The sequence below is a fragment of the Psammomys obesus genome, unplaced genomic scaffold (genome assembly GCF_907164565.1).
Source record: "Psammomys obesus unplaced genomic scaffold, mPsaObe1.curated_primary_1811, whole genome shotgun sequence".
In the NCBI taxonomy this organism is placed as follows: domain Eukaryota; kingdom Metazoa; phylum Chordata; class Mammalia; order Rodentia; family Muridae; genus Psammomys; species Psammomys obesus.
In genome coordinates, this window is record NW_026591497.1 from 1,248,796 (window position 1) to 1,269,741 (window position 20,946).

Sequence of the window (20,946 nt, forward strand, 5' to 3'; positions counted from 1 at the left end):
GTGTGGTGGCATTTTGCCTGTGCGTGTGTCTGCGCACCCTGTGTGTGCCTAGTGAACAAGGAGGACAGAGGATGGCCTCAGAGCCTCCGGATGAACAGTTGTGAGCTGCCGTGTGGGGGCTGGGACTCAAACCCGGTTCTTCTGGAAGAGCGGCCCGGCTTTTAGCTACAGCGTCCTCTCTCTGGCTGGCTGCCTTACAGAGTGCAGAGCACCTTCCGTGGAGCTGAGTGACACTTTTGTTGGTCAAGGTCAACGCTGTGAACGCCCTTTCGTGTGACAGCGAGCTTCGAAGTAGCAGAAGTGTGCTTAGGGTCAGGTCCGAAACTGTTGGAAATCCTAATCCCCAAACAAAATGTATTTAAGTGTTTGTTGTTTTTTTTTTTTTTTTAAATGAAGTCCAAGCTAGCAACTCAAACATGTTTATTTGTGTGTGTGTGTGTAACAGCTATATCAGGCTTCTCGACAGGGTCCCGAGTGGGAGGACCTGGGATGAAAGAGTCAAAAGCCGGAGTCGGGAGAGCTGTGAGGGCTGGCTAGAAACTGCACAGCTCTTCATCCCCCTCCAACGGGGAAGTGAAAACACACAGCACATAGTCAGCAGAATCACGGGGAGCTCAGGATGGCTCAAGTTCTCACTTAGCAAGGTGCATTCTGGGATGGCGAACAAGGCAGTTCATATCTAGTGTCTGGAACATTTGACAACACTTATGTGGGGGCAATGGCAAGTGCCAGTTTCCAGATTGCACCCAAGACCTTGGCATCACTGTCTACACAGCCAGCCTTGCCTGGCATGACCAGATGAGGGGTAAATGCCCACATTCCATCGCCGGGGCCGCCTAGCGGTCTCCAGTCCCATCTAGCAAAAGAGTGAGCACAGAAGTGTTCATTTGTCAGAAGGGAAGAGTTATTAGGAAAACACACACAACAAAATAAATGACTGAAATGAGCAGTCATGTTAGGCCTAAAGCTCCTGCTCACGGCACGGCACCACAAGCTGCCCGCTACGGGGGGACGGGCCTGCACGCACCCACAGATCGCCTGGAAGCTGCCTGCTGGACGATCTTTCCAGGTGCTCACGTAGGTCACAGCTTGGACAAGGCGTTAGTCTCATGGTCACACACAAGTTAAAAAGTGTGCTGGACGCCTCATGGGTTATGCTCTGCGCAAGCTGAATCCTCTCATCATCATGGTTCCTATTATTATTACTACTTAGCCGTAACAGCGGCAGCACATGTCTTTAATCCCAGTACTCCAGAGGCAGGGGCAGGTGAATCTCTGAGTTCGAGGCCAGCCTGGCGTACAGAGTGAGTTCAGGACAGCCAGGGTGACACAGAAACCGTGTCTTGAAAAAAGTTTTTTTTTTTTTAACTTTCCATGTTTGGGTGTTTTGCATGCAGTCTGTGTGCTGTGTGGGCCTGGAGCCTGAGGAGGCCAAAGAAAGGCATAGGACCCCCTGGAACTGAAGCTACTGATGGTCGTGAGCTGTCCTGTAGGTGTCAGAAACCAAACCCAGGGCACCTGAATGAGCAGCCAGTGCTCTTCAGTGCTGAGGCATCTCTTCAGCCCCTGTAAGGTATCTCTTAATCAAAATAAATTAGTTGATTAAGATGTCTACAATTTATAACAACAAAAAGTAGGACCGAACCCTTCACAGAGCCGGCACTGTGCACGGCTAACCGGTAGAGGATGGTGAAGCAGGCGTGGGTGCTTGCTGGGAATCTAGCACTAGATGAAGGCAGGATATTCCGGAGCTCAAGGCCAGGATTTTCTAGATAGCAAGTTGGAGGTCAGCCTGGGCTACCAGAGATCCTGCCTTAACTAAAATAGAAACAAGAGAGAGGAGGATGGGAAGGGGGAGGAGAAGGACGGGGTTTCCACTGCTTCTGGGGCTGGAAACTGGTGAACAGACTGGCATTTCCTCCAGTGCATGCATGTGTGTGTGTGTGTGTGTTTGTGTGTGTGTGTGTGTGAGACTCGGCATGCATGTGGAGGTCAGAGAACAATTTGTGGAACTCAGTTCTCATTCTCTGTCATGTGGGTCGTGAGGGATCCAGCTCAGTGGTCAGGCTTAGCAACCGACATTTTCCAGCCCTTCCCTTATGTAAATGAACTACGCACCATATTTTTATATCTTAACACAACCGTCTGAGAAATTATTTCATGTGAGCCCCAGAAGACAGGTTAAAAAATAAATTAGCAGCATAAGTTAATTAATTAGCAGCAAACATAAACCAGAAGGTTTCAAATGTCCACTACTAGGGAGTATAAATAATTCAGTTGAAATATTATACAGCAGTGAAAATAAACATACTGAGACTACACAAACAGATGCATGAACCTCATAAGTAAAGACTAAAGTGTAGCACAGCTGCAGGGCATTTGCTTGGAGCAAGGAAGACAGCACTTCACAAGAACAAAACACAGAAAGGAGTGTTGGGTTGCACAGCAAATCCCAGAAGATCACAGATAGCATAATACCAGCTTAAAATCAGAGCCAGGCAAAGCACGGCCTACAGTGCTCAGAGATACAGGATTGCATGGTGCCTCGGGGCAATGGACGAGGAGCTGGGGTCACCCTGTGCCTAATGTAATGATGTTTTGGCTGAAGCAGACAGTAGGCAGTATTTTGTGTGCTATTGCAGTTTACAGTAAATGCGTAATAAAAAATAATTAGCCAACTTCAAGCTTTCTCGTTGAAGAGACAGAAGCTGGGGAGGAAGGCCCTGCATGGGGGAGGCATTGGCTAAAGAGGTGCAGATGTCCACCATGGTCTGGTTTGGGTCCTGGTCGAGGTCTGCTGGGTTCTGGGCGTGGCAAGCACTCGATGGTGGCTGGGGCTGGGGCCTCCTTGCTTGACCCCTTCCTGGCTAGAGGACAGCACTGGCTGCCCAAGAGACACACTTCCTCTTCTCCCTCTCCGAGATGTACAGGCGATTAAAGCCTCTGCCTCTTAGCCAAAGAAGGCAAGAGCGGGGTGTCCTGGGCTCCAGCTGGGCAGGACATGAAAAAATGGAGACAGGACCAGCAGCTGGCCTGCCGTGAGCAGAGGCCCAAGCACTTACTTGATGCCTTCGGAATGCCAAGCCCTGGGCTGACACGACATTGATAAGATTAATTTATTTATTGTGTGTGCGTATGTTCCTGTGTGTGAGAGTGGGTTTGGAGTATAAGCTGGGGTAAGGTTCCTTGCCTCCCGAATTGAGGTTTTGAGAGCCAGGCTGGCCGGCCTGTGAGCTTCTGGGGTTCTCTTGTCTCTGCCCGACATCTTTGGAAGGACGCATTGTGCTGGGGTTACAGATGCATTCTACCTTGTCTGGCTATTGTGGATTTGAACTTGGGTCCTCACAGTTATGTAGCAAGCGCTTTATAAGCCAGGCTTTCTCCCCAGCTGACCTAGGACCTAGCAAACAAGGTTATTACCAGGTAATGAGCTCATTAGGTCAGACAATGACCTCATTAGGAGGTTATTACTGAGTGATGAATTTGCCCCCTGCAGAGCCACCTGCCTCAGCACAGCTCCAGAAAACCTGTCTGTGCCCAGAGTTGTTCAGGGCAAGGTCAGCCCCCATGGAAGGAAGCCCTGGACCATGCAGCCCCACCCCCCACATTCTCCTCCCCTTAGTTTGGAAACAGATTCCCCCAACACCAGAGATCTCACACCTGGCTTCTGTGTGATCGCAAGCGTGTTCCATCCCTCTTACCCCCTTGGCCCTCACACTTCCTGGCAGCATAGCCTGAGGGTTTGTGATGTGCCTACTATGTGATGGGTGACAGTGTAGGTGGACGTCAGCCAAAAGGCACACAAGACAGGGGCAGAAAGAGAGGGCAGTTTGGGGAAGGAAGAACAAGGGGCACCGTAACAGTGATGTGTAAACCCAGGCTCAGAATAGGCTCCTGCCGGACCATCAGCAGGGGAGTGTCCCACTGCAGTGTGGGCCTCGGGCAGGCTGACCTGCTTTATGGCTTCTCCTCCCTGGCTCTTCTCCAGGAACAATGAAAAAGATCCCTCCCACGGTCTGGAAGGTGACCGGGACAGCTCAGCAGGCAGGGGGAAGGGGGACGTGGAAAGACCACAGACAGCTGGACAGATCCTTCCCAGGTGGCCAGCCACATTCTGTCAGGCAACAGCAGCCCTATGTGTGGGCCTCTTTTGTATCCATGTTACACGTAAGATGCTTCAGCTGTTGGGCCGTGGTGGTGACACATGCCTTTGATCCCAGCACTCAGCACTGGGCAGGCAGAGGTGGGTGGATCTCTGTGAATTCAAGGCCAGCTTGGTCTACAGAGCAAGTTCCAGGACAGCCATGGCTACACCAAGAAACCCTGTCTCGAAACACCAAAACCAAAACCATAAAAACCAAACAAAGATTCAGCCACATATTGTAATTCTGCAGATCCTCTTTGAGGACCACCTGGGTTGAGCCGGGCGCTGCGGTGGTGCAGGTTCTGCTGAGATGGGATTCCGCTCTAAACACAGAATAACAACGTGGGGATTTGTACTGGAGCAGCAGGGAGGGACCGTGATGAGACTTTACAAAGGGAACCGGGTAAGGGGAGTTCTTGTTGAAAATGGGTGAGGCTGTCAGATCATCCGGGACATGGTGGAGGCTGAAGTGGGCAAATATTGGCCCTTGCTAAACTGACTTAGCAGAATTCCTTTTTGGTTTGTGTTTTTAGAGACAGGCTCTCACTCTTCAGTCCAGGCTGTCCCTGGAACTACGCAGCATAGACTGGTTTTGAACCCACAGCAACCCTGCAGTTTCTGCTTCCTAAATGCTGGGATTGCAGACATGAGCCTGTAAGGTAGTACTAGGCTGAGGAGAGTTCGTGCTAAAGCAGGAACCCAGATGGAAGCTCACACAGGAACCCAGGGAGCTTCAGGAGCCTGAGGAAAGTGTGGCTGGGCAGAGGACTTTTACTGTGGTAAGAATGAAGCAGATTGGGGTATAGGCCTTTTCCACAAGGGAGGGGAGCTGAGGCACACATGCTGCCAGGTCCATTTCCATCTTTGTCCCAGACAGGTCACAGGGGTTAAGGCCCAAGGCCTAGACTAGTCAGAGCCACTTCGGGCCAGACTTCCCAGAGTCTGGGAAGCTGCTGACGCCAAAGCCTTGAAAACAAAATCATTACCAGGTAATGAGCTCATTAGGACAAGGTCATTACTGAGTGATAAAATTGCCCCCTGCAGAGCCACCTACCTCAGCACAGTACCCAAAAAAACTCTCTGTATGGCCAGTGCCCAGGGGTGTTCAGGGCAAGTTCACCCCTACAGAAGGAAGCCCTGGACCATGCAGGGACACTCAGGCCCCAGTTCTCTTCCACTCAGTTTGGAAACAGATTCCTCAAGTTCAAAATCCGGATGTTTGTGCTTCTCCGTGAGCACAGACACATTTTTTTTTCCCTCTCATCACTGTCTGGCAGCTTAGGATCTCCCAGAGCTCTGACAGTTGGGGAAATTAAGGCAACAGAAGTGTAACAGCTCTTGCAGGAGCTGAGACATTCGAAAGAGAGGTGTTTGTACAGACTGTTTAAACAATTAAACAAGGAATTTAGACTTTTCCCAGAAATTTTATGCTGGAGGAAGGGAAAGCCTGGCACCAGCCAGAGGGGAATTTGTGTCCCAGAGAGAGATATTGCAAAGGGCCGAGGACTCGTTAGATGGCTTTGTGAGACAGACTAAAGCAAAACCAGCCACCGGTCAGCAACGGGCAGGACCACACTGACCACCTGACTCCAGCTTGTACCCGAGACTGTGGCAGGGCTACCGGAGACCCAGGAAGAGCTGGGGCTCACAGCAGGCCATACACACAGCAGCTCCGCCCTGCTCCTGCTCCCTCCAGCTCTCTTCACTCCCTCCGGTATCCTCCCCCCCCCCCCCCCCCCCCGGCCGCCCTCCCCCCCCCTCGCCCCCCCCCGCCCCCCACTCCCCCCCCCCCGCCTCCAGGATGCAGTACCAGGGCCCCAGGGCTGCAGAGATGGCTTCCATCTCTTGCCACAGAGGCGGCATCGAGGGCTCTGTGCTTGGCTGCACTTCACTGAGAACTAACACAGCTTGAACTTGGCAGGAGCTCCATGTCACTGTTTTTGGGGGTGCTCTGGTACGCCCAGTAAGGGCGTGAGGCCAGCTCTCCATCCCCCAGCTGTTTGCACAGCTCCCTTACCTCTAAAGCCATCAGAGACCCTCCAACACGGCTGAGCGCGCTCCTGGCTCCCAGGTGCCCTCTGGCTCTGGGAAATAACTCCTCTCTTGGTGACTGCCAGGGTTTAACGGCAAGAATACAGTGGTGGCAGTAGTGATGACATTTAAGTCACTGGTACAGATTGCCCCCCCCCAGCTCTGCTTGGTCCCCCGTGTTCCACCCCCACTCTCCATGAGTTGGACACTGACTGCCCTTTCAGGAGGTCCCACCTGGATGCACGGGGCTGGCGCAGGGGCCAGATAGGAACAACATGGCAGCCAGGCTCCCTGTTCTGCAGCGCTGGCCCAGCCCTGGTGGACTCCCCCAGGGGGAAGCAGAGGCTAGCCTGCTCTTTGTTCTGTGCTCCAGCTTAGGCTCTGCTTTTCGCCCCATCCCCACCCCACCCCCCATGGCAAGTCCTCCCTGAATAACCATCTGGGTGATGGTTGTCTGTTTCCCCGAAGTGTCTGCCTCCAGACCTCAGCGTCTGCTCCAGCCTTCCACACCCATCCGACCTGGGCCAGCCTCCCCACCCTGAGGTGCTGGGGCACGATCCCAGGGACTTGTTCTTGTGAGACAGATGCAGCAGCCCCAGGGGGCCCACCTACTTCCTGACCTCTGCTTGAGCTCAGAGGCTGGGGATGGTGTGTGAGTGTGTGTGTGTGTGGCTTGCATTTCAGCTCTGCAGCCCTACTCTGGACATGCTAGAGTCCTCTGGGCTTTTTCCCGCTGGACTCTCCCAGCCTTCTTAGACAACCCATGACTCCTTGTCTGCGGTCTTCACAAGGGACAACCTGAGACGCTCTGTGGAGGCTCAGTCTGTAGCTCAGCATATTCATAAACATTTCTTTTCTTTTTGGTTTTTTGGGACAAAGGGTTTCTCTGTGTAGCCTTGGTTGTCCTGGATTCGCTTTGTAGATCAGGCTGGCCTCGAACTCACAGAGATCTGCCTGCCTCTGCCTTGCTGTTGCCGGGATTAAAGGCGTACGCCACCACGCCCAGCTTCATAAAAATCTTAAGTCAAATATAAAACTGCTGAATTATTTACCTCTCTGCTTGGGCTCCTCTGACCTCTAATCCTGTCTGCAAGCCTAGAGTCTCCGTCACCTTCCCGGCCTCCTGGGCTTCCTAGGTGTAGACGGGGTCAGAGAGTTAGAACCCCTCAGGAGCAGGCCTGGGGCAGGAATTCAAGGCTTTTTACTCAGCAGCATTTTAACTACGGAGCACGGCTAATGAGCTCTAGAGTTCATCTGGAAATACAGTAGGTCCCAGGGGAACAATAAGTCAGCAAGAACAGGGGACGTCCAAGATACTGAGTGTCACATTCTCATCTCTGGGCTTTCTGGAGGGGAACAGGTAGCCCTCACCAGGCAGCCCACAAACGGTAGACACCCTGCCTCAAACACGCAGGCGCAGGCAGGCAGAGAGGCAGAGCTAGCTCCACACATATCAGGTAGCCCGGCCCGGCACTGCTGGGCCCACCAGAGCCCTCCCTCCCTCCGACTGTCTTCAGAGGTCCCAGGGCACTGAGCACCCAGTGTTAACAACACCCCAAGGGTACCGTGAGCACAGCATGCCAGGTGGGATACTGCCCTCTAGAGGGACACACAACCCGACATATCGCTTGCAAGCACAGCTCAGCTTGTACAGGGGTGGGAATGAATCAGGCCGGTAAGAGGCTCCGCAGAAAGTGAGAGGGTAATAAACACAGCCTCGAAACGCCAGCAAGGACAGGCCCCTAATGGGACTCGGCTGGGCGTGTAGGAGGGGTGAGCTAGGCTCCTGTGCTCAAGCCTGCCCATCCATGTATGTATTCCTTCATTGAACAGTCAACACATTGAGCACGACTGAGGGCCTAATCAACCTAGAGGAGCCAGCCATGGCTCCAGACTTGCTGTGAAGGGCAGAGGGTCACTTAAAATCACTGCAAGCATCAGGGCCTGGAGCCCACACCTTTAATCCCAGCACTCCAGGAGGCAGAGGCAGGCAGATGGCAGTGAGTCTGAGGCCAAGCGAGTCCAGGCCAGCCAAGCCTACACAGAGAACCCTATCTCAAAGAACAAAACAAAAATCAACAAATCACTGTAAACCAGATACAACAGCCTGTGCCTATAGTACCAATTACTGGTAAGGCTGTGGCAGGAGAGAGCATCTGAGCACAGGAATTCGAGACTAGCCCAGGCAACACAGCAAGGCCTTGTCTCAAAACTGAGCAAAACATGCTGGAGAACTGGCTCAGTGGCTAACAGCACTTGTTGAGAAAGACCTGGGTTTAGTTTCCAGCCTCCATCACCTCCTCTGGCACCAAACACGCATGCCACACACACACACAGGCCAAATACTCCTAACACACATAAAACAGGAAAAATAAACAGTAAATAAATCTTAAAAAGTCACCCCCAAACTAAAGTCAAAACTAGCTAGGCATGTAACTGAGTTAGCCGACTGCCCCTCAGCACCAGGGAGTCCCTGGGTTTAATCCCTTGCACTGACTGCAAAAACTGGACATGGTGAGGGGCAGGAGAGACGCTCAGAGGCTAAGAGCACTGTCTGCTCTTCCCAGAGGTCCGGAGTGTGATTCCTAGCAAGCACACGGTAGCTCCCAACCATCTATACTGGGATCTGGTGCCCTCTTCTGACCTGCAGGTGTACATGCAGATAGAGCACGCGTGTAAAATAAAAAAAATAAAATCTTCAAAACAAAACAAAACAAAACAAAAAACTAGGCCTGATGACACACACCTGTATTCTAGCGCTCACGAGGTGGAGGCAGGAGAATCGGGAACTCAGTCCGTCGAGGCTACTGTCCACAGAGGGGAGGGGCACGGAGTCTGTGTGTGTAAAGGCCCAGGGGGTGACTCGGTGGTTTGGTTAGAAGAGGTTAAAGGGGATGAGATGTGCGGGCTGGGGCTTGGCAGCCTCTGAGACGTGTCCATGCTAGGGACAGGAAGCCCCTTGGAAGGCTGGGGAGAAGGACAGGAGCCTGGGTTGAAGATGCCAGGGACAAGGATGGAGTCTTGTGGACAAGGGTGGACTGTGGGAGATTCAAGGGCGGCTGAGTGGTGTGGGTTGGGGTGTAGCTCAGGTAGAGTGCTCGGCCGGTTTGAAACACACATGCACGCATGCACAGCTGAAGGATGGGGCTGATCCTTGTCCGGCCCAGCTTCCCCTGCTGTGGCCAGGACAAGGAGAGGAGGTGAGGTGGGTTTTGATTCCAGCCTTAGGGTGTCTGAGCTTTAGCAGCATTACTATTGCTGCTGCCTAGAGGCCAACCTAAGTCCCATATGGGGGGTCCCCAGCCAACAACAGGGTCCCTAGGGCTAAGTTTCAAATAACCCAGCCTGCAGGTACAACCCTCCCCCAAGCCACGTCTCCCTGTAGCCCCAGCCACTCGGGAACTGGTCCTGCCGGGGGTTCCCCCAGGCCTGGTCGTTCCCGCAGTCTTCCCAGGGGGAGCGTTCTCGTGGGTCCCGTGGGTCCCGTGGGTCCAGCGGTCGCTAGGCTGCAGGCTGGGGCCCTGGTCCCCTCGGCCGGACTGGCAGAGAGTGGTGCAGGTAGCAGTGCATGGCGGCAGCGCCCGGGCGCTCGTGGACTCAGGCGCGCAATGCCTACGGCGCTAGAGAGGCGCTGAGGCGAGGCGTGGGCCGCCGGCCTGACCCGGGCTCGCAGCCCAACGGGCCGGTCCCCGAAGACGTCCGCGCCCCCGGCCGCCTGGCTCGGCTGCGTGGCCAGCTGCGGGCCGAGGCGGCGGCGCGAGCCGAGGCGCCGCGAATGCTGCGGCTGGTGGAGCGCGCGGGCGCGCAGGCCGGGCCGGCGGGGGCCGGCGACAGGAGGGACGCGCGCAGCGGCGGCTCGGTGTGCTCGGTGTGCGGGGAGCCGCGCGGCGGCGCCACCTACCCCGCCGGCGTCCTGGAGGTGAGCGAGCGGCGGCTGGAGGAGGGGCTGGCGGCCGTGCGCGCCGAGCTGAGCGCGGGGCTCGAGGCGCTGCGCGCGGAGCTGCGGGCCGAGCTGGACGCCCTGCGCGCCCTGCTGCCGCCGCCGCCACCGCCGCCGCCGCCGCCCGTCCGCCGCGAGCCCCGCGGGCCCGCCCTGCTGCGGGCGCTCGGCACGGTGAACGCCTTGGTTTCGTCCTCGAGGGCCGTGGAGAACGGCTCAGACGCCCCCGCAGACGGCCTGGCGAACCGAGCCCCAGCCCGCAAGAACCACAAGAAGACTCCAGCGCCTCCAGCGGCTGCGCAAGGCAGCGGAGATTGAGGGGCTCCGGCGACCCTGGCTGATGGGCAGTCCTCCTCAGATGCCGCCAGCTGACTCTGCCTTAGTTTGAGGGTGAGCGGCTTCGCTTTATGGGTGATGGTCTGGGATGTAGAGCCGCTTTTGGCCTTGGGGCTGGGGACGAGTCTGCGACTGGAGTACGACTGCCTAAGAGGTGCAGCTGTCTGAAGCTAGGGATCTGCAGCCTGGAGGCAAATGGTTGCCTTTTTCTTCAAAGGCCTAGGGAGCAGTCAGGATCCCCGCGCGCTAGAATAACTGGGTAATGCACTGGGTAAGACATTAGGCACGTAGGCAGCTGAGACAGTGTCACTTCAATATACACCTCTACGTGGCGTGAACTGGGCATCATTTTGCTGGTCACCATCTAGTCACTCTACCCTCCCACTGTGGCGTCATGCTGTCAAGTATCCCTTGGACTGAGACTCGGACAGTAGCAAGAAGGACATTTCCCTCAGTCGCCCAACACCAGCTTCTCTTTAGAAACTATTCCACCGGGTAATAAGTCTCCATTGTCAACAGGCCTGGCTTCATTGCACCTGCTGTCTCTCACCAAAACCAGCCAACTCAGCGCCTCCTGCTGAGCCTGCTTCGCCGTAAGGACCGACCTCGGAATCTCAACCAGGGTCATTTCAATTGGGCACAGTAACCCCCTTTGTTGGTCACCCAGGTTGTTTGTAAAATAAAATGTAATTTCTAGTATAGGCGGCAATTCTAAGATATACCGACTTTCCCCCTTCCCTTTAAAAGGTGTTGTTGCTGGTGGGTATCTGAGCGGGTCTCGGTTTTTGGAAGAGGTTTCTACGGCAGGGGTGGGCAAGAGTCACCCAGGAGCCTCTGGGTTGTGTGGACAGACATTGAGGCTGCAGTAAGGTTAGGGAGGGCTCTCCATCATCTCCTTGACCGCTAGGCACATAACCCTTCCCAGCCATATTAGGCCAAGATGACTGTGCAGGATTTATTGTGGAAACAGGAGTCGCTGCTGGATTCTAGGGGTCCTACCAGAGCCTCAGACCAACCCCCAAGCCCAGAAATGCCAGGTGCAAACAGGGATGGGTAGGATGACTGGGCTCCTGAGCTCCAGATGACCGGATGGATGCTCCAGGAGAAGCTGATACCCTGCGTCCTCCGAGAGGCTGCTGGGGGCGGAAATTATCCATGAGAGGTCTGGGGTGCAAACCTGGCGGCCCGGCCTGGGGCATGGTCTGGAACTGGGCTACCTGAGTGGGCAAAGATGGGTCAAGATGCGACGGGGCAGTCAGAGAAGGCAGGGGTGGCAGGAGGCTGTGGGAAGGAGCCTGGGCATAGGGAGGGGCAGTGGCGCCCACCTGCGCACGTCCAATAGGGATGGTGTTTTCAAAGACAGTCCAGAGGACCGCTGGCTCACAGCCCGGCGTGGTCAGAGACCCGGAGTATCGGTAGTAGCGCAAGAGCCCCAAAGCGCTTGGCAGCAGAGAAGCCAGCGGGAAGGTGGACGTCAGATTCACAGAGGTCCCTGGATGGTGGAAGAGAAGCTGGAACTCGTCTCTCCAGCTCTTGCTCCTCACCCACATAACCACCAGCCCAGATGGGACCCCCCAGCTCCTTACCAGGTGAAGATAAATTTTTCAAGCCAGACACAATGGCAGAGAAATTGGTATTGTCCCTGTCCTCCTCCTAGGGGGGAGTTCCAGAGAGAGAGGCTTTGAGATTCTGTGTGTGTGTGTCCAAAGGTGAAACAGGAATAGTTGGGACACCAGTGGAAGAGCCCAGTTGGAGGGTCTGGGAGACCTGGGGCTGGAGTGAGGAAGATCACCTCCCAGAAGGGCCACCGACACATCATCGTTTGGCCTCACCTCCTTGGGGTCTTGCAAATTCCCTAAGCCTAAGCCTAAAGCTCCCAGGTCCTCCTGGAAGCATGCGTGGAGTCGCGCCGCCCCTTCCTCACCAGCAGCAGCACGGCCAGGACAGCAAGCCCATCCGGCTGGATCCGAGCATCCCCCAGGCTCTGGTACTTGGTGTTCAGGTGCACCAGGTGCATCTAGAGAATACAGAGCACAGGTGCTGTCCGGCTGCGTGCTGCTCCCTGTGCCCGTCCTCCTTCTGGTCCGCCCTGAACCCACCTCCATAGAGGCATGCTTTCCGTCCAGGCTGTGCTCTGAGCCTGTGCTCCCCGGGCTGCCCCAGTGGAAATGCAGCTGCAGGAGCCGGTACTCTGATGACGGCAGCCCAGCCCCTCGGATCGCTGGGCAGTTCTGCTGACAGGAATTGACTCGCAGTCGCACTGAAGGTGGAAGAGCGTGTGAGCATCCCTCCCCAGCAGACGCCCCCGTGATGGGAAGCAAACCGGCCCTGGCGGTTAGGAGAACCTTGACTGCCCAGCATCTTGACTTGCACGCATGAAGCGACTGTCCTCAGGGGCCCCTGGCTAGTTTCATTTATAGCGAGCCTGCCACCTCCCCACAGTGTGCGTAGAGCCTCCTCGGCTTTGTTCACAATTGTAGGGGGTAGAGGTGGGACAGCGAGCTCCTTAGAGAAGTTGGTGTCTCGGTTTCTGTGTCATCATCCCCGTGTACGGGTGAGGTTCCTTTGTGCTGTGTGGAGTCCTGCCTCTGTACAGCAGTCTTGACCCTATGATGCTGACCTGTATAGCCATCATTCTCCAGGATCCAAGGGTCTAGAGGTGCGGAATCATAGCCTTGAAAGATGAAGGGCTCAAGAGTGTAGTCCCGCTGGACCAATCGGAGGTCAATGTTGATAGGGGACTGAGCTGGGCCCCCACAGGCAGGTGCTAGCTCCTTCCAGTGGGCAGGGCCTGAGGAAACAGGGACTGAAGTCTGCAGCAGGGGGTGAGGAGGCAGTCTGAGAGTACACGGAAGAGGGTGGATCCCACGTGCCCACCCACCTGCCCTCCACCCACCTGACTTAGCTACCAACTCTGCAGGCATACTGACCCTTAGACAGTGCAGAAGGATCTGGGACATGGCTGCATACTCATGCTGGGGACCACCCAGACACACACTTGGGCTAGCCATACCCATAGGCCCCCAGACCCTCACTGTGGATTAGAGTGGACGCGTGACCACAGCATGCCTGCTGCCCAGGCCTTTGGAGCACAGGAGCTGACAGAGACCACACAGACCCACAAAGCCTGTTAAAGCTGTCCTCACCACACTTTGGGTCTTGAGAGTCGTAGCACCAGGTACCTGCAGGCAGGAGGCAGGGACAGCTGACCACCACTATGTAGCCCTTCAAAGTTCCATCCTGGCCTCAGTCCCAGAATGAAGCCACGTTAGCCAGGGAGGCTGCTCCCTTGGCCGTGCATCTGTCCATTGTCCCCCCCCCCCCAACCTTGAACGGATGGTGTCGGGTAGCTCTAAGATCACGCAGGCAGAGGCTTGGTGCTCACCCTTGGAATCCACCTGTGCAACCAGTTGTATGACGAGGAAGCGGAGCAGGAAGCCCAGGGCACACATGATGTGGCAGCGGCTCTGACTCTGGACAACTGCAAAGTGGAGGAGGAATGTGCAGCTGGGCTTAGAAGGCTGCTCTGTAGTCACAGGCCAGTGAACGAGAGGTGTGGATAAGTCCTGTGGACATGCTGACGCAGGGCCAGGCAAGGGCCAGAGTGGGTGGGGCTCAGGTAGGGCCACTAGGAACAGAGGTAGGCTGGAGCCTACATTCCAAGGCTTCTGCAGCCGTCGTAATGGTTGAAATTAATCCTGAAGGGTGTCTGGTTATTCTTCTCACTTACAGCAGGGGACATGGGGGACCAGGACCAGGAGTGACATGCCAAGGCCATCATCAAACGGTAAAGACATTTTGGATCCTAGTGCCCGAGACTTAAGAGGCTAGGAGAGGAGGCTGCTCGGATGTGAGACTGTTCACATCTGCCTTCCCACTGATTCGCCCATCCGAGGACTGCTCTGCTGAAGGGTCTTGGGAGCAGCTTGTCGTGTGGTGGGGACACCGCAGTGGCTGATGCCCCATAGGGAAGTGTGTGTGACTCCCTGGCTTCCTGTGTCAAGTGATCACCAGACAGTTCTACATGTGGGCACTATGTTGTCATGAGCAGGTTAGGCTTAACAACGGCTACCAGGGAGTGGGCTGGAGGCCTGTCCCTCCAGGTGTCCCGGTTCTCAGCATCTCTCTCCCATATCTCTCCCATAGATACAGCTCAGTGGAACAGCAGTCCCTTAGTATGTGCCCCTGAACTCACCCTTAGAACTACAAAAGCGAACGGCCATTGCGGGAGAGAGAAGGAAAGGGCAGTGTTGGTGGTGACCCAGACAGCCCTGCTTCAGATATGCTCAGGATACAAAGGAAGGACTTGGCAGTTCCTTCCAGACATTAACTCCTTGCCTTTTTGACAGCCTGTTCTGTCACTGCCCCTTCTAAGCTGGCGGGAAGAGCTGGGTCACAGAACCCACGACGCTAGTTCCCGATTTCTGACCACTGAGAACTCCTGGTGGGTGCATGTAGTGCCTTGCTCGTGCATGTGGGGCACAAACACATGCAAAACTACAAAAATTAAAGTATTGTGCCAGCGGTGGTGGTGCACACCGTTAATTTCAGTACTTGAGAGGCAGGTTTGTGAGTTCAAGGCCAGCCTGGTCTGCAAAGAGGAATGCCACTATGCAGACCCTGTCTCAAACAAAACAAATACATATTTATGATAGAAACAAATATATATAATTTATTTGTTTTGTTTATGACAGTGTCTCTCTGTGTAGCCTTGGCTGTCCTGGGACTCACTGTAGACCAGGCTGTCCTCAAACTCGCAGGGATGTGCCTCCCTTTGCCTCCTGAATCCTGAAATTAAAGTCATGCGCTACCATGCCTAGCCCCAAATATATATATATATATTTAATATATATATTTATTATATTTATTATATATTTAATATAATATATATATTTAATATATATATATATATATTAAAAGGAAAGTGAGCTTAAGGACTCTTTCCAGAACTTTCTATAGAGAACCCTGGTGTCCCACAGAAACAATAGCAAAACTATAGTATCTGGGAGGCTACCATGCTTTCCCGGCTTCTCACCCCAGCTCCCCCACCCTGTGGGCTGAGTGCCAGTGTGTGGGTATAAATCCCCCCTCTTTCCAGGAGGGGGCACAGGACCTCTGGAACAAGGTCATCTGATCTTCTGTAGATGAGATCTTTCATAGACCCTGCAGGGGGAGGCCTGGTCCAGCCGGCCCTGGGTGTGGGTAGCCAGGCCCTCTTCCACAGTTGCTCTGCTGGAAGGGGCTGCCTACACCCACCGAATATTAAGCCCCATGCCCTTCCCTCTCAGCCTGTGCCACACTGGTCACTAGCACTCAGATCCCCAGCCCTGGCAGACAGATGCAAGGCAGCTCTGCCAGCCACTCTGGCAACACCTCCAAGGGAGCACAGCATGGCCGCTTGACATGAACCTTGCGCGGGGGCTCCACATGCAGCTGTCTGGTCCACAACCTAAGGGGTGTCAGACACCTGCTGGGTGCCCACAAGGGCTGAAAACTTCAGAGAGCCCTGGCTATGCGGCTGGGCCTCACCAAGGATGGACCATGTCTTTTCCATAACACAAGTTTATTTGGCATTGGATGAAATGGTTCTCACAGCATCTTAAGAAAGGATTAATGCCAACCCGACCAAAAATACACCCAAACTAAAACCTTTAGTGAAAGGAGTATGTAAAAACAGGCATTGAGACAATGTACAGTATCAAATTCCACTTCAAGGCAGGTCAGAGGGCTCAGAAGTGTGGCAAGGCAGTCCTGGGAAAGGGGCCTCCCTAGGAGCTTGGCCTGTCTCTCTGGGGCCTTGTGTGACGGGCAAGGAAACACAAACCTCAACAAATCCTGGACTTGGGATTATTTGCCAGTAAGAGCTGGCAGACCCCAGTGCTCAGAACTGGAATAACAATAGTCTGAATAGCCCCAAACACAGGCCTTCCATGCACTCTGCAGGCATGCTGGACAGACCCCGCAGTCCTGACGGGTCCACTCTGCAGTAACAGTCCACATGAGGTCACCCTCCTCAACTCTGCCTCCTAGACTCAGGTCCAACCCCAACAGCCATTTGGTCCCCAGATAAGTTTCAGTCAGTACATATGGCCTTCTGAGGCACTGCTGTGTGGTTCTTAGGACTCTTTTGGGTGGCCTGGCACCAATGTGATTCCCCACTGTTGCTCTGAAGCATGGCTGCCCAGCACCCAGCTCTCAGTACTTGCTGGAGACATGATGAGCTCCCTGCTGCTCTCAGCAATGGGTGTAGGGGGCAAGATCCCTCTGCAGAAGGATGTCTGCACAGCTGGTCTGTGGGCTCAGACTTGGGACACTGTCCATTGACCTCCAGGCAGCCCCGGGGATCTGGTCTGAAGATGTTGCCTGTGGGAAGGGGAAACAAGTTTCCAAGTAGTGTAAGGATGTGCCTAGAACTGTGCAGGTTTGCAACAAGCACAGCAGAACTGGAGCTCTCAGTCGCTTCTCCCGCTCATGCTCTTATCTGGAAAGGAGTCGCAGCGCCGCTGACCTCGCAGACAGATGTCTACGAAGAAGCTCAGACACAGTGGTTTAAGAGCAGACCAAGGGCAAATGGCTGTGGTGGACCCCCTCCTCCCCAACCCTGAGCTCCTGTGAACCACCATCACCTGCAAACATTTGGCCACATGAAGACACACATAGATACAGAAAAACCCAGACATCCAACATAGAAAAGACACGATTGTGCTAAAAATTGCACAGAACCTTGCTTGATCTCCAAACCTTAGAAATGCCACAGGCCTGTGTCAGGAGACAAGACCACTGCATGTAGCTGGAGCTGGCAACAGGGTTGTTTGGCTAGAAAAGCCCTGTGCTGTGGAGGGTTGGGAGGCATGTACGTGGCTGGCAGACACTGGGCTCCAGCAGTGGTCCTGGGCGAAGGGCACTCAGATGACACAACACAGGGTGTCCACTTGTGCCCTTCTCTTCCCAAACAACCTTTTATGGCACAGGCAAGGCGAAGGCAGCTGGCAGGTCACCAGCAAGCAGAGCACAGGGATCCAGAGTGTGGCAGAGAAAAGCCAGCACCAACCCTCCACAGGGGCCTCGTCTACTCCTGGGGAGCCATGCAGAGCTATGCCATGGAGAGTGCTAGGAATGAGTAGGGGCCTCCTGGCACCGTGCTGGCCTCAAAGCAAAGCTAGAAACGGGGTGGCAAGTTAAATTTCCTCCCAGGTATCGGCACCTTGATATTCGCAATTGAGCCCGGACAGGATGCCCCAGAGAGCCAGTGCAGCAGCTGTGAATGCCTTCCCTGGGAGCAGTCCACAGACGCTCTGCTGCCTCTAAGCAGCCACCAGCGCTAGCCCTACTGTCTACACTGGGGAAGACTGGCTTCTGTGGGCGAGACAGCGCAGTAAGCAAGCCCATCCAAAGATGTATTTGGTGAGTGTAGCCCGCTGCCTCTGTTCTTTTGGAAATGTGTGGTTTCAACACCTGTGTCATTCTACCATTTAAAAAAGAGACTAACAGCCCTCAGGTAAGGATGGCACAGGGCACTGACTCCTCTCTCAGTGCCTGGCTTCAGTTTCTATGTACACATCCGCTGCTGGTAGGATGTGGCAGTGGAGTAGGTCCAGGCTACGACAGGACCCTTTAAAGTTTCCCACTGGGATAGGTGTCTTCAGAACAGGAAACAGATACTCCTAGCCCACTGGGGCCGTGAGCTGAGCCACCTAAACCACAGTATTGAGGGAGCCACGGGGAAGGCGACCACCCCCTGGCGGTGCTTCTGTAGCCGGGGTGCTCCCACTCTGGCCAGGATCAGGAGGTACAAGCAGGGCACTGCTACTGTCTGTAGAGTCTTCCAGATCTGCCAAGGAGCTCTCTGCAGGGGGCAGCGGCTGATCCAAGTGCCTGGGCAATGCACCTTCAATGCCACCATCCCTTGCGGTTGGCAGGCTGGCCTCCACGGGCTCAAAGGCATCGTCATCTGCAGGAGACCAGAAGGGTGTCAGAAGTGAGTGAGGGCCTGGGCAGAATGAGGACTCCCTCCTTAAACACTCCCCGGTCCCTGAGTGCTAACATTCTGGCAGAACAAAGTTCATTGTGCTACCACTGTGTGTGGGAGGTAAGAAGCAGTGACTGACTCGTCAGGACTAAGGGACACTCGAGGAAAGCCACCTCTGACTCAGCAGCAGCACATAGGACAGAGCTTCCGGACAGGCACCCAGGGCTGCAGAAGAACTAGAGCAACTAGAGCAAAGGGGGTTGGGTGGGAACAGGCAGACTTGAGAGCTACTGGTGTCAGCCCAAGGTGTTCTTCAATCTACCCTGCTGCAAACTTTGGGCTGTTTCTAAACGCTGGTGACCAGAGGCCTTGGCTATGAGCTGTCTCCATCCCCACTTCCTGACCAGTCTCCAGAGACCCAGAACCCTGCCCCAAGGCCCAGAGGCTGTGGAGTGGGGATCTACAGCTATCTAGAGCAGTCATCAGAAAGCTCACCTTCTGTGTCAACCCTTCTGCAGTGTGAAGATCCAAGGAGGGCCTCTAGCATACTAGGCAAACATGCTGCCAGCTGAGCTTTGCCCCAGCTCTGACTCTTGGGCAATAATTTTTGATCATCTGCTCTGAAGGCAGGAATCAAATTCTCATAGCCCTAGACTGCAGCAGTGTTAAAGGTTCCATTCCTGCAGAGTGCAGGCCTATAAGGAGCCACGCATGTTCCACACACAGAACAGGACGGGAGAGGACAGGACTCCTCCCTAATAAGCCAGGCAAGGGGCACACTGGACACTCTTCCTTGGCTATGCAGCCTAGGAAGAACAGCTTTTAGGGTCGGGGGAAACAAGCAGCTTGTTGAGACAACATGAGGGACTATTACAAGGGTGTCTAACGGTTCAGAACAAGCTCCTGAGCTGAGCCTGGACCAGTTCTGTCCTTATGATCCCTACTGTCCATCACAAATATGGGCTGAAGGTCCTGAGAGCTACACCACTAACAGGTGCTCATGGAAGGAAGAGAAGAGTGCTGCCAATGGCTCCCCAGAACTCTTACCACCCCGAAGAGGTCAGGGGCAGTCTTGGAAAGGGCCCTAAAGACTGGAAAGGTATCCAGAAAGAAAGGAAAGGTCCCCAGGCCCCAGGAAACCCTGTGGTCCCAAGCCAGCATTCCTGACAGATTGACAATTCCATATTCCCTCTCCCTAGGATGGACAGGCACCTGCAGGGTCGTAGAACACACTGTCTGGGTTGATGGAAGCCTCATAGGGCGGTGGTGGATCATCCGGCTGGTCCATGTCTGGGTACTTGTAAGCTGTGTAAGGAGGTGGAGGGTCGTGGAAGTGGAAAGTCCCACCTTCCCCGTCGTCAGAAAGATGTAGTGGAGTGAGGCCGGTGCCAAACCCATCTGGGCCATAGTCAAAGCCAGGGATCCTCCGACCAAGGTTGAAATGGTGCACTGAGCCAAACAGAAAAACAGGAGGGAAGCCGTGTAAGTTGGCGGCAGGCTGCTGGCTCTTGAGTGTCCGTCCCAAGGCTGAGCCGACCACCCCAGTTTCACACTCCTATAACCAGCTACCCACTTCCCAGACATATCCACGTGTCACATGAGACCCTGATTTCGCCAGAACTTCTCACCCCTGGGTCTCTCTAACCAAAGTGCCCTCACCCCACTTATACAACCCTTTCCAGTCCTGTCACTTGACTGCAGGAGCAGCCCTTGGCATTGCTGTAGTCTGTGGGTATCCATCTACTAGAGAAGCTTAAGTGCGCATAAAGGTGATTACAAGGACTACTACTCGTGGCTGAAGTTTCAGGGCCCTAGTTGATGGTGCAAGCTTTAACCTGCCTAGGAAACACTGGAAACCCCTACACAGAACAGGTTCGATCCCCTGTAACTGTTGCCAACTTGCTCCCAACCCTCCAATTGCTAAGGAGGGGCCTTCCAGCCAAAAGCAGATGAGGAATTCTGTCAAAGACATTCTCTCAGCTGCCTGCTGTGGCTGGTATCTGAGCCTTCTCCTATGGCAGGTGGCCACACTCAGCTCATCAGGAGAAAGTGTTTGGATGTTCGGGATACTGCTCTTGATATAGAGCTGAGAAGGCAGAGGCCTATCCTGAACTTCAGGCCATGTGTACCTTCTCGGGTGTACCCTGTATCCCAACATATGTTCAGTCCCATCTTATCACAGACACCGCCTCTGTGGAGGGTCACAGTTCAGGACAGGGGAGACTTGGAGACCTGGGGGTGATGGTGGTGGTGCATGTGTCACTCTTGTGGCCCCTGCAGAGCACTCACAGTTTGCTCCAATCAGGGATTCGATGCGCTCTCGGCGCCGCTGGCGCAGCCGGTGGACCATGAAAAGCAGCAGCGAGAGGATGAGGAAGGAGGAGATACAGCTGACGACCAGGCGCATCCCGCTCGCCATGGAGTCAAACAGGCTGCTGCCATCTATGAGGAGGGTGAGGAGGAAGGAAACCAGCTGCTCTGAGAAAAGGAACTTGCAGGGCTGGGGTGGGTGGAACAAATGCAGGC

The 20,946-nt window shown here is 54.6% G+C and overlaps 3 protein-coding genes across 5 annotated transcripts in view; 1 reads left to right on the forward strand and 2 right to left on the reverse strand.

Annotated features, from left to right (window-relative positions):
- Positions 1 to 9,644: 9,644 nt before the first annotated feature.
- Positions 9,645 to 11,150, forward strand: LOC129679282 (protein FAM246C). Its single transcript, XM_055610292.1, has 2 exons — positions 9,645 to 10,505; positions 10,971 to 11,150. Exon 1 carries the CDS (start codon positions 9,744 to 9,746, stop codon positions 10,431 to 10,433), a length of 690 nt encoding a protein of 229 aa, XP_055466267.1. The 5' UTR covers positions 9,645 to 9,743; the 3' UTR covers positions 10,434 to 10,505; positions 10,971 to 11,150.
- A 296-nt stretch (positions 11,151 to 11,446) lies between these two features.
- Positions 11,447 to 13,903, reverse strand: LOC129679226 (carbonic anhydrase 15-like). Its single transcript, XM_055610195.1, has 8 exons — positions 13,837 to 13,903; positions 13,598 to 13,633; positions 13,072 to 13,242; positions 12,551 to 12,711; positions 12,376 to 12,468; positions 12,038 to 12,104; positions 11,777 to 11,943; positions 11,447 to 11,668 (listed from the first exon to the last, which is right to left on the reverse strand). The coding sequence occupies exons 1-8, from the start codon at positions 13,901 to 13,903 to the stop codon at positions 11,447 to 11,449; spliced, it is 984 nt and encodes a 327-aa protein (XP_055466170.1).
- A 2,094-nt stretch (positions 13,904 to 15,997) lies between these two features.
- The window catches only part of Dgcr2 (DiGeorge syndrome critical region gene 2), a 61,012-nt gene continuing 56,063 nt past the window's right edge, over positions 15,998 to 20,946 (reverse strand). For all 3 annotated transcript variants that reach the window (XM_055610254.1, XM_055610256.1, XM_055610255.1), the window contains 3 exons: positions 20,710 to 20,862; positions 19,633 to 19,869; positions 15,998 to 18,402 (listed from right to left, as the gene is read on the reverse strand). In XM_055610254.1, the coding sequence (XP_055466229.1) occupies positions 18,146 to 18,402; positions 19,633 to 19,869; positions 20,710 to 20,862 (647 nt within the window). In that variant the 3' untranslated portion in view covers positions 15,998 to 18,145. The remainder of the gene's footprint in view (positions 18,403 to 19,632; positions 19,870 to 20,709; positions 20,863 to 20,946) is intronic.